The sequence below is a fragment of the Jaculus jaculus genome, chromosome 18, assembly GCF_020740685.1.
Source record: "Jaculus jaculus isolate mJacJac1 chromosome 18, mJacJac1.mat.Y.cur, whole genome shotgun sequence".
NCBI classification, from domain to species: Eukaryota; Metazoa; Chordata; class Mammalia; order Rodentia; family Dipodidae; genus Jaculus; species Jaculus jaculus.
In genome coordinates, this window is record NC_059119.1 from 62,931,227 (window position 1) to 62,944,142 (window position 12,916).

At 50.7% G+C, this 12,916-nt stretch overlaps 1 protein-coding gene across 8 annotated transcripts in view; it reads right to left on the minus strand.

Annotated features, from left to right (window-relative positions):
• Positions 1 to 12,916, minus strand: part of Asap2 (ArfGAP with SH3 domain, ankyrin repeat and PH domain 2) — a 171,917-nt gene that overhangs the window by 107,956 nt on the left and 51,045 nt on the right. For 7 of the 8 annotated variants that reach the window (XM_045137225.1, XM_045137223.1, XM_045137219.1 and 4 more), the window contains exon 2: positions 1,656 to 1,728. The exons of the other annotated variant lie outside the window; for it this stretch is intronic. In XM_045137225.1, the coding sequence (XP_044993160.1) occupies positions 1,656 to 1,728 (73 nt within the window). The remainder of the gene's footprint in view (positions 1 to 1,655; positions 1,729 to 12,916) is intronic. 8 annotated transcript variants of the gene reach the window in all.

Consider the following 12,916-nt stretch of genomic DNA (forward strand, 5'->3'; position numbering starts at 1 on the left):
CTGATTCCCCAGCACCCACGTAAAAGCCAGGTGCAGAAAATGGTGCATGCATCTGGAGTTCGTCTGCTACAGCTCAACTTAACTGCCCCTTTGGCAGAGACTGTTCTAGACTTGTGCTTGTCTACGGTGCGCTAAGGGCGGCTTCTGGAGCCTCTGTGCCGACACTATTCTGAGTGGGGAAAAGACTTCTGAACTTCCTGCTGTCATCACCACTCCTAAGACCCTCCCCCTTGTCCTTCTGTGTTCACCACTCTGATAAAAGGAGACGCTGTGGGGGGCGGCGTCGGGGACATTGTACAGACACCAGGGGGCCTCAACACCCCACTACGTCCACCTCCAGGCACCTATACTCCTACGCAGAGCAAGAGTGCTGTGTCACAAGCTAGCCCTTCTCTCTAGAATCTGTCAGCATCATTTCAATCTCTCTGGCAAGTTTCAGTATTTCTAGTCTCCTGAGACTGCCACTTTCTTCTAAGTGAAACTGCATAGCCAATTGGTGACTAAAAAAAAATTTTTTTTGAGCTAGGCGTGGTAGCACACGCCTTTAATCCCAGCACTGGGGAGGCAGAGGTAGGAGGATCACCGTGAGTTCGAGGGCATCCTGAGACTCCATAGTGAATTCCAGGTCAGCCTGGGCTAGAGTGAGACCCTACCTCAAAAAGCCAAAAAACAACAAACAAACAAAAAAGTTCTTATGGATGGCTAATGAGATGGCTCGTTAAATGAACTTCCTGCACAAGCACGAAGGTCTGAAGGGGCCACATGTCTAAAACCCTAGCTCTGTGGTGAGTGGAGACTTGCTGGGGCTCGTGGATGGCGAGCTCTGAACTCAGTAAGAGACTCTGTGTCACAAGGAAAAACGGAGCCCTGGCATGCCTATCTCGCTCTCTCTCTCAAATAAATAAACTATGCAAACACTGAGGTGCAGGGCTTGGAGGACAGCTTGCCTGAGAAGCATGAGTTTGTTCTCCAGAACTCACATAAATGTGTGGTGTCAAGTACCTACGCGTCAGCGCTGGAGGGGCGGAGACAGGCGGATCCCGGGACTCACTGTCCAGACAGTACAGCCTAAGTGGAGAACTCAAAAGGAGGGAGACAGTGCCTCGGAAGTAACGTCAGAGGCTGTCCTCGGACCTCCACAGACACATGCGATGGCTGCGCAAGCTGCAACACCTTGTATGTGCCCACACACATCAGAACAGGCAACACGCAAAAGAAGAAGGAAGAAAAGGCCCATCACCAATAAACCTCCCACGCAGCCTACAATCTTCACGCTAAAAAGCCCCGGTGAGCTTATCTTCAGCACATTTCTAGGTAAAGGCCCGACATTATTGCCCAGCGGTGAGTTGGTTATGCCCCGTGTGTTTCCTCATTTCTCTCCAAGCAAGGAAGGGAAGAAATGGAGACGAGAGAGGGCAGGGGCCTCGTGCGCCACACCGCTCAGACTGGTGGTAAGAGAAGCCTCACGACCCATCAGTCGGCCTGACAGGGCATGAAGGGCTCACGGAGGGGCCACAGGCATGCCAGCTTGCTCTCTGGTCTGCATGCTCTGAGGCGGAGGCTCACACACTGGCAAACAGTGACCAGCGTTATGGTTCAGGACCTCCAACAGAGTGTTTTCACCCAGACACCCCCAGGGAAGAAGGAGCACTCACCCAGCCCAGAGATATTGATTGCCTTCACAGACTTCTTCATTTTGTACAGAACCATCCGGTCCACGTCCAAAGCCTACAATGCAGAGAAAATGTGAATTAAAACCCGTTTGCACTCTCAGCGCAGCAGCAGTGAGAGCGATCGGGAGGCTGGTGTTTGGCCTCAGCTCCCGGGCTGCTCCCACGGGACGAGTCCTGGCTTGGCAGGGAAGACCTGCTTGCATAGTGCACACTGAGCATCAGCTTTGTGGGCGATCTCAGAAAAACCCCCCTGCGACGGCCTCTGCTGGACACGGCCCGTGCAGCACAGTGCGCAAACCTGGGAGGCAGATTCCACCACATCTGCGTTCTCCCACGTGCCAGCAACGCGCCAGCACCGCCAGCCTGCGTGCCCGCCCCTCCCCCTACAGAGGAAAGGGCGAGAGGGCCGCTCGGTGCCCCTCCCACAAGAAAAGCACTGTGACCAGAGGGCCACAAAGGACAGCCAAACCCCAGAGGCTGCCCTGTACTGACAGATACCATGGTTCTACTAGGAACTGAACTCACTCTAGATCTGAAGACCTGAATATGAATCTGCAGACAGTGGGCGCACCAGGGCCTCAGCCACTAAAACTGAACTCCAGATGCTTGTGCCACCTAGTGGGTATGTGCGACCTTGCGCCTGCCTCTCCTTTGTGCATCTGGCTGACGTGGGATCTGGAGAGTAGAACATGTATCTTTAGGTTTCACAGGCCAGTCAGTGCCTTAACTGCTGAGCCACCTCTCCAGCCTGGCATTAACAATTTTGCAAGGTTGAATGATCATAACACACCTACATATTTAATATTTAGCAAACATTTACAGACCAACTGCCACCACGTACAGTGTACAGCACTTACCATGCCTACGCATGGTGGGGTGCTCAAGCAGCACCATGCAGGGGCTCACGAGGCCTGGAGATGGTTTGCAGCTTTGCTTTCACACTCCAATTAAACAACACAGAAAAGCCGAGGGCGCCAGCTCAGTTGTGGTGGGAGGGAGAACATCTGGGAACTGGGGGCATGGAGCCAAAGGCTGTGGCTGCTGTGCCAACTTCAGGAAGACCCGCCAGGAAGCGGGTAGTCCAGCGTCTGGCACAGAAACTTCAGTGACAGTTGTGGGCACTGCCCGCTGGGGGGATTGGTCATAAAATAAAGCACCCCAGCAAACAAGGCAGAGCATCTCAGGGCAGTACAGTCTGAATTCCCAGCCTTCTCCAGTCCTCTCTCCAGCCAGTGTTTAGCAACGGCCTTACAAGCCTGGTCCTAAGGCCACAATGAATACCAGGGGAGGGAGGCTAAAAACAGAAGTGATGGCTGTTGACAACTTGAAATGTGAAAATGATCACCAGACAAGTTACTTAGAGTACAAAGGGACGTTCAAATTATGCCACTGTGAGCCCTCGTGTGAAGTGCGGACCTGTGGCGATAATAACCATTCACTTTGGGTTTTGTGGTTCTGGCTCTATGGAGGATGCTGATGGTAGGGAAAGCCGTGTGTGTAGGAAGTCTTCTACTTTCTATGTGAAAACTCAAGTTTCTGTTTAATTTTTCTGTGATTCTAAAACTTAAAAAGTCATTTCTTAAAAAAAAAAAAAAAACCCGGCTGAAGAGATGGCTTAGCGGTTAAGGTATTTGCCTGCAAAGCCAAAGGACCCAGGGTCGATTCCTCAGAACCCATGTAAGCCAGACGCAAATGGTGGCGCATGCATCTGGAGTTCGTTTGCAGTGGCTGGAGGCCCTGGCGCACCCATTCTCTCTCTCTCTCTCTCTCTCTCTCTCTCTCTCTCTCTCTCTCTGTCTTCTCTCTCTTTCTCTGTGCCAAATAAATAAATAAAAGTAAAATATTTTTTAAAAAGCCATAATGCCATACAGTAGAAAAGTAGCAGCTAAGGACAAGAGAGACAGTGTCTTTTTTTCTTTATTTCTGTTTCCACAGTGCTGGAATCAAACCCAGAGCCTTTGGCGAGGGCTCTGTCACTGAGCTATACCCTCAGGAAGGACATTTTTTACCTTCCTTTGAAATATAAAAGGGGATTTGGAAGTAGCAAGTAGTCCATGAAAATCACTCCTGGACTCTCACCCTCCGTCTCACCACTTTCCTCCTGAGAGCATGTGGCACCCGCACGACAGGGTTCAGGGTGGCCATGGGAGAAACCCCAGTTCTCTGCCCACAGCAGGGAGCAGAGCCCAAACACACAGAGACGTGAATCCGACGTGCTCACCACAGCCTGGGGTTTCCATGCCAAGTGAAGGGTCGCTACTGAAAAGCCCATCTCATCTAGTGCACGTGCAGTGCAGGACTCTGGAAGAATCTGTCTTGCCTGGTCTCTGCAATTGATCAGAACAGCACCTAATATGCATTCAAAGACATGCCATGCCCCTAGAACTCCTTCCTGGAGGCAGACAGCCACCACAGCTGGAGGCTGTGCTCTCTGGAAATAATCAGCGGCATGCTTCCCAAACAGTCTGCACAGGGGCAAGGTGTGAAGGAGGAGAACCCCACCCCGACAGAGAAACATGAGACAGAAATTCAGGATCACCGAGAGGCTCCTTCCGTCCTCACACGAAGTCCCACTCTGGCCAGCCTGAGCCGCCTTCTTGGGCTCTAAGCGCTGCTTGTCCCCGCAGTGAACTGACAGCAGCTTCCCCAGCGTGCCCTTCTCCTTTAGTTCCCACCATGGAATCCTTTTGCTTCTTCTTGACCTTTCAGCTTCACAAGCTGGTTCAGGAGTACCTGATCCTCCAGAAAGCCACCCCGCTGTCCCCGCCAGATGCGCCAAAACACTCATCTTGGATCTACCAACAGCACTGTGCCTCGACGGGGTTTCACCTAAGGAGATTTTTCTGAGTGCCCGGTAGGTGCCCGATAGTAGATCAAATGGAGGAGGTACAGTGGGGAGCCCACCAAGACAAGGATGCAGCAAAAGACAAGCCTCTCCACTACCACAAACTGGCACAGCTGAGAGCAGAAGGTCAAGACCTGCCTTGTGCACGGAGCAGTCTTTCCACACCATGCTGCCTCCGCCTGTGGCGTCCACTGCAGTGGCCACTGCTGAGCACTCTAAGGGGACAATGTCGCACAGTCAAGCAATCACACTTGAGCATACTATAAAACTGCTTTGGGGGCCGGAGAGATGGCTTAGCAGTTAAGACCTTTGCCTGCAAAGCCAAAGGACCTTGGTTCAACTCCCTAGGACTCACATAATCCAGATGCACAAGGAGCCGCCCGTGTCTGGAGTTTGTTTGCAGTGGCTGGAAGTCCTGGCGCACCCATTCTCTCTCTCTGCCTCTTTCTCTCCCTCTCAAATAAATAATAAATAAAAATAAAAGTTTTTAAAAAACAACAACTGTTTTCAGCCGGGTATGGTGGCATACGCCTTTAATTTCAGCATTCTGGAGGCAGAGGTAGGAGGATTACTGTGAATTCGAGGCCATCCTGGGAATACAGAATGAATTCCAGGTCAGCCCGGGCTAGAGTGAGACCCTACCTAGAAAAAATACCTGTTTTCACTGCCTGTTTCATTCCCCAGTGCCCTGCTCTGCTCTAAGACCAGGGGCCGATGCTTGTGTGGCATCTCAATGCCCACCAGAGAGTTGGCCAAGGAATGGAACTGAGGCCCAGGCCGCAATGTTTCCCCTGGCCAGGAGAGCAGACAGCAGAACATGAAGGTTGCTGGGGGTGGGCAGGAAATGAGTTCAAAGAGAAGCCACCGAAAGATGGAGGAGCTGGAGCCACAGTGAGGGGTGCACAAGCAGGTCAAGCCCCTTCGGGCCAGCAGGCTCCTGGAAAAACCAGCCCGGAGACCCGGCTTGCCTCTGTCCAGTACAGTGTGGTGCTGCACCTCCGATGTCCCACGGGTGACAGCGCATCGAGGCAGGCTTAACTCAGTCCTGCTTAGACGTGGGGGTGGAGGCGGTGGACTACTGCAGAGTGGGAGGCTGGCCCTCGACAACATGCCGAACGTTAGACCAATTCCCTCCGCGGTGCCTATCGCCCCCAGCCAAGAAGTCCTACAAAAATAAACCATATGGGTTCTTCTGCCCCTGATATGGAAGGGAAAGCATTGTTTCCCGACTCAGGAACAGATAAACAAACACAGGCTGCTCCTGTAAGCCTATTAAATAGAAATTGAAGCAAAAGTGATCTTGGTGTTAGAGATCATTTTAATTAAAACCTGCCAAAAAGGAAAATGCGCCTTCCTCCCCAGTCAAAAGCAAGCGCTCCGTTGTGGTGCAGATTTATACAGATCATTCAGACTGAGCTCAGTCAGGAGAAATGAGGGCAGCTACACCATAGAAACAGTGCTCAACCCTTACAGCGGCAACAAAGCTGTTGGCAGTCTGCAGAATGCAAGTGTCTGCCAGCCTAGCTAAGGCGGCAAACCCAACTGCACCCCCACCCCACCCCACCCCTTTCACACCTGCTCAAACCTGGAAGGAAAAGTGGGCAATGTGCCCCAAAACGAGCTGGGGTAAAGACACAAAGCAAACCCCGTGAAATCTGAGGGGCTGGACTCAAGCTGACCGTCAGTTTGTAAAACAAGCTTTACAGACCAGCGTTCATTGCATAAACAAGAGCGTAGGGGTGTGTCTCAGATATTTCCAAGGAAAATAAGGAAGCGCAAAGGTGGCGGGTGCAGAGGTGCTAAGCGGGAACAGGGAGCGGGGGCGTGAGCAGCACAGGTCAGGGCGAGCCCACCTCAGGAGAAGATGCGCACGCCACTTCATCTTGTCCCTCCTGCGCTCCCTCCCACACGTTAGCCGCAAGATGCAGAGGAAAGCTTCGGCTAAAATAAAATTTGATGGGCTGCAGAGATGGCCCAGTGGTTAAGGCGTTTCCCTGCAAAGCCAAAGGATCCCAGTTGCATTCCCCAGCACCCGCGTTAGCCAGATGCACAAGGGAGCACACGCGCCTGCACCTGGAATTTGTTTACAGTGGCAGGAGGCCCAGGCACGCCCATTCTCTCTCTCTCTCTCTCTCTCTCTCTCTCCTCTTTCTCTGAAATAAATAAAATATATTTAAAATAAAATATGAGGGCTGGAGCGATGGCTTAGCGGTTAAGCGCTTGCCTGTGAAGCCTAAAGGCCCTGGCTCCAGAGTCAATTCCCTAGAACCTATGTAAGCCAGATGCGCAAGTTGGCACATGCATCTGGAGTTCATCTGCACAGGCTGGAGACTCTGGTACGCCCTTTCTCTCCCTCCCTCTCTCTCTCTCTCTCTTTGCCTTTTTCTCTGTCGCTCTCAAGTAAGTAAGTAAATGAATAAATAAATAAATTTTAAAGATTGAATATTGAAAATTCAGTTCAGTATGCCTGGTTCCTTCCTGGCGAGCCCCAGCCACACAGGGATCCCCAGCGCCCTCTGTTCCTGCAGGCCCAGAGACAAAGAGCTCTCTGCTTCACGGGCTCAGCACTTACCCGGCACGGCAACCCTCTCTCTGCACGTCACGTCACTTGCCCTCCTCCTGGGCCCACAGAACCCTACAGAGGAACAGATACCTCTGTCCCCATGTCAGGCTGGACAGTGGGTGACCTCCAAGGTATGTCTAAGGAGCCGGTCTGACTCAGGGGTAGAGAAACCATGAGCCACCACGCAGAGCTGCTCCACAGCTTGTTTGGTCACAACGTAACAGTTTTAATAGTGGACATTTTCCAATCAGATATGATAAAAGGAGAGGGGGAAAGACGCGCCCAAACCTCTACTGAGAAATACTATTCTGGGGCTGAGGAGAGGGTCAGTGGTCAAACGTGCTTGCCACAGAGTTCAGATCCCCAGAACCCACATAAACCAGACACGATGGCCGACACATCTGTGATCCCAACAAGCCCACAGCAGTGGGGGAGGAAGGAAAGGCACAGGCCACCCACCTAGACTGGTGTTTGCAGCTACTGCGGGCTGGGGAGACGAGTCAGGGAAGAAAGCGTCTGCTGCACAAGACTGAGGATCTGAATTCAGAACCCCAGAACCTATGTAAAAAAGCCTGATGCAGGGCTGGAGAGATGGCTTAGCGGTTAAGGCCCTTGCCTGCAAAACCAAAGGACCTCAGATCGGTTCCCCAGTACCCACTAGCACATGCATCTGGTGTTCGATTGCGGCTGGCTGGAGGTCCTGGCACACACATTCTCTCTCTCTGCCTCTTTTCCTCTCTCAAATAAATAACTAAACAAAAAACATTTCTTAAAAAAGCCTGATACTTGGCAGGCACACGTCACCCCTGCCATCACTACAGAAGAGAACGAGTGTGGAGAGAGACGGGAGTGTCCGCTGTGACAGAGCGTGTGGGCCAGCTGGCCTGGGCAAAGGAGGGGCAAAGACCAGGACCACACCTGGAGGCTGTCCTCTGACAGCCACACATACACCATGGCACCTACATGGCTGTACCCACACACATGAATATGGGGGGGCCCTGTCTCAAATAAGATAGAGGTCAGGGACTGATGCTCCAAGGTTATTCTCTGATCCACATATGTTCTGCAGGGCGCGCGCACACACACACACACACACACACACACACACACACACACGTTATTCCAGCCCTAAAGGATTCCCATTCTTTTCATTAGTAGGCCTGTATAAATTGTACCCCATGACAATTAACTGCTGTGAATTACACTAGTAAATATTTGTGGAAATTTATTTTCTCCCCTATACGATACTTAGATGAGAAACTAAATTTTGCCTCTACATCCTCAAAGCCTAAAATATTTTTAAGTATTTTATTTATTTATTTGAGAGAGAGAAAAAGAAGCAGATAGAAAGAGAAAGAATGGGCATACCAGGCCCTCTAGCCACTGCAAATGAACTCCAGATGCACGTGCCCCCTTGTGCATCTGGTGTTACATGGGTACTGGGGAATCAAACTGGAGTCCTTAGGCTTTGTAGGCAAGTGCCTAAACTGCTGAGCCACCTCTCCAGCCCTTGGTTTGTTTTTTTGAGGTTGGGTCTCACTCTTAACCCAAGCTGACCTGGCACCCACTCTTTAGTCCCAGATTGGCCTCGAACACATGGGGAGCCTCCTACCTCTACTTCCCGAGTACTAGGATTAAAGGTATGGACCACCATGCCCAACTAAAGTCTAGGATGACTACCATCTGGTCTTTTATGGGAGGGGCTGCTGGTCCTGGCTTAGAGGGTCCCCACACTGCACTCCCCACAGCATCAGGCAGCCCTGCTCCTGAGGGCCAGCTCTGGAAGTGCTAGCGCCAGCACCAGCGCCGGATTAATTCGGTCTCGTCACCCCGGGTCTCAAGTTCAGCCACCATGAGTAGTCAGGGATCAGCTTTCTTCTTGGAACCCAAGGATAATAAACCTCTGAGGAGCGCTGGAGGGCTGGCTTAGCGGTTAAGACACCTGCCTGCCAAACCAAAGGACCCAGGTTCGATTTCCCCCACGTTAGCCAGATGCAAAAGTGGTACATGCATCTGGTGCTCGTTTGCAGTGGCTGGAGGCCTTAACAACCCTCTCTCTTTCTCTATCTCTATCTCTTTCTCCCTCAAACAAATAAGTAAAAATATAAAATATTTAAAAATAAAAATAAAGCTCTGAGAGGGACAAGAACCCTTCAGACCACAGTGGATCCCTTGGAGCACCACCCTTGTATCCCAACCCATCTCCCCTCAATCTATTTATGTAGGGCCACACACACACACTGGTGTTTCAAGGGCAGCGCTGCCAGAACAGAGTCATGCAAATATTGGATGGCAGATCTGTCTCATCACACATTTAGGCTTTGAAAGTGCAGAGCCTTAATGACAGCACCAAACATTTGCAGAAGCCTTGTGGGAAGCACAGAATCACACAGCAGCCCACAGTCTCTGTGTAAAGCCACAGCAATAATGACCCTACCTCCTTCAGGAGATGAAGCAGGTGTCATTAAGAATTATGATCAACTTCGTGTCCAAGTTCAATCACAGCTGTGTGAAATTTGTGTGCCTCGGGATGAACTAGAAAGGCACATGTGGTTATTATCTAATAAAACAGAAACACCAGGATTTTCATAATGACCTCCCAAACAGCCAAAAACTCAACACACATGTCTGTCAGGGGAAATATAGACAAACTGTTGTGTGCCATAGAGAGCTATGTGGTAGTGAAAAGAGCTACCTGTACGTACATGAAATGAATGAACTGACAAAACTGTTAAGAGCAGAAGAACATATGCAATGTCATTCTATGTAACCCAAACACAGGCAAAACTGGAAAATTACGTATCAAATGAAAGTAAGGAGACAGTTTGCCCAGTCAGACTCTCAGTGTTGTCTGGGAGTTGGAAATGGGAAGGGATCCATTCTATAGCCCTCTTGGAATGCACTGTTTTTAAATTTCACCATAGCAAGTAAAAAAGAACTAGCTGCATTGTGAATCTATTACATACACACACACACACACACACTGAAAGCTTGCCAAATGTAGCGACTCACACCACATATCCCAGCACTCAGGAGGCTGGGGCAGGAGGATTGCTGGGAGTTTGAGGCCAGCATGGGCTATAAGAGCAAGAAAAAAAAGTCATTACAAAATAAAAAAGAGGGCTGGAGAGATGGCTTAGCGGTTAAGCGCTTGCCTGTGAAGCCTAAGGACCCCGGTTCGAGGCTCAGTTCCCCAGGTCCCACGTTAGCCATATGCACAAGGGGGCGCACGCGTCTGGAGTTCGTTTGCAGTGGCTGGAAGCCCTGGCACGCCCATTCTCTCTCTCTCCCTCTGTCTTTCTCTCTGTGTCTGTCGCTCTCAAATAAATAAATTAAAAAAAAATGAACAAAATAAAAAACAGACAGGAGCTATCTTTGACATCAACTTTGCGCATGTGCGCATTAAAGACATAAGAAGAAAATGATCATTGTCACCGGGAAAGCTGGAGTTTTTTTTTAATTTCTCTTCTTTCAAGCCAACATTGTGTGAATACATTATTCTTGAAATTTCTAGAGTCACATGAAAAGCACTCCAACATCTTTGTCTCTGTTTTCTGGTATCCTACTACTAAGCAGGAGACTGGAGATTTGTTTACCTTTAAGCACAAAACTGTATCAAAGGAGCGGGCTGAGCAATCAAGCAGGCAGCCACGTTCCAAGCTCTGTATTTCCACGCATAGAAACATACACAGAAAATCCTGCGGAAGACAGCACAGGAAGACATCTCGGTGGCCCCTGAGATGAGGCAAAAATGATTCCAAGAGACTCAGTTTTTGGCACGGTTTGAAAAATGTATCTCAAGAAACATCCGTGCATTCGGTTCTTTAAAGATAAAAAATAAATAAACAGTTCTGTTTTCATTTAGGACGAGAATGCACTCACCCTAACCAGTTACTGCCCCGAAACCTTGGGCAACCCCAGGTACACGGGGAGTACCCACCGAAGAAAGAAGTCGTGGGGGGGGGACGCCAATGGCGGGACACCCACAGCAGAAGGGGTACACGTGGTGCCAGCTCAATGCTTGGGGACACAATGGGGAGGAAGCACCATGTCTTACCTTCACCCTCCCCTCAAGGTGCTGAAACCTACCCCTCTCCTTTTCCCCAGGTGGGTTTCTCTGGAAACATTATTATACTTTTAGAACAGAAAGAAAAAACACGGCCCATCTAAGAGAATCACCACACAAATTATCCATACACTACACCTTCCTGCTAGGTAGCAGCTTCCTAAGACTGAAGGGGACTTGAACTACAAGAACAACACATCCATCTCCAAATGTCCCCACGTCCTTGGAAGAAGTGGTGGGCCCATGAGGAGAGCCTTTGGGATAACCGAGTTTAATAAACCAAATACCCGGATGTACCCAAGGTGTCTGTCCCGACACTGGTGGAGACGCCCAGCTGGTGACAAGGACGCGGCTGCAGTCACTGTTTAAAGGAAATAAATGACATCGAGCCCTGGGCTTTGTCAAAATGCTTCCCATCTGACTGCTAAAGAGGACAGGGTTCCTGGCTGGATGGGAGAGTGCAAAAAGAAAGTACACTGGCAAGGTCACCACAAGGTCACATAGATGGGCGACATGGAGGTGGCATGCGGGGGGTGCTCCTGACGAGCTCCACGCGATGCCCTGCCTTGGAAGGAGCCAGTGGGGCTGAGAGACCTTAAGACCAGGCTCCTGCTCCCTCCGGCACCCACTTTCCTGGGTTCCGGCCCTCAAGGTGACAGCAGAGCTCAGCGACGAGGAAGAGAAACAGTGTACTGGGAATGTCAGGAGAGTCACAAAGAGGACCATCAGCCCAGAAGACACCTAGACACTGACTGAAGGACAGGGACACTCAAGGGACAGTAGTGTGGTGGCCCAGGCTGGTGGAGGAGGCAAGCTCAGTCTGGGAAGGTGACCTTCCTGTGGGAGCGAGCTCAGCCTTCTGTCTTCCCAGTCCCAGAAGACAATGGAATCTCCTACAGGGCTGATTTCCCCCGGAAACAAGGCTTGAGCCACATAAACTTCTCCTCAGTAACATAAACAGGGAGAGGTGTGAGATCACTCACTGAGTTTGCTCTCTGAAGCCTGAGTGGGGATAAAAAGAACTAGCGGGGGGAGGGGGGAATTGCTTCCTGAGGCGAGGGGGTCTTGCCCAGAGATGGTATCACATGCACACACATTGCACCCCATGGTGTCTACCCCATAACCCCAACCCATTCTTCACACACCAGGAAATATTCCGAAAAATTCTGAATGTGGATGGAAATGATCCTATCCTCCTAGTGGACATGAAAGGCCCATTTGAGCTACCAAGGAATGTTGTTTTTAGAAGGTTCTTTTGTTGTTGTCGTTAGTTTTGCTTTTTCTTTTCCAAGACTGCAGAAGTATTTATCTTGTGTTCCCAAACAGCCACCTTAACTGGCATGGCTTGTATGCCACCCTTCTGAGAAGCCAAGGGTGCTCGTTATCCCGGATGCTGGACAGCGCAGCACGCGCCGCTGGGCCCCTCCGGAGAGGCGGGCCTTACTTGTGTGCAGGAGAAGGTGGAGTCAGCAAGTCCTATTCAAAGGTCACTCACCTAGTAGAGCCTGGCTTAGAACCAAGTCTCGGGAGGCACAGGTAGGAGGACAGCTGTGAGTTGAAGGCTAGCTGAGACTATATAGTGAATTCCAGGTCAGTCTGGCTTGAGACCCTACCCCCCCCTCCCAAAAAAAAGCAGCGAAGTGCAGGGATAAGAAGCAGTGGGCATGGAGAAGCAGGTCTCCTGGTAAGCTTGTCCCTCTCACGCCTCCTCTGCACAAGGGCATCCAGCCAGGTCGAGCACCAACCACCTTCCCCCACAAACAGCCACA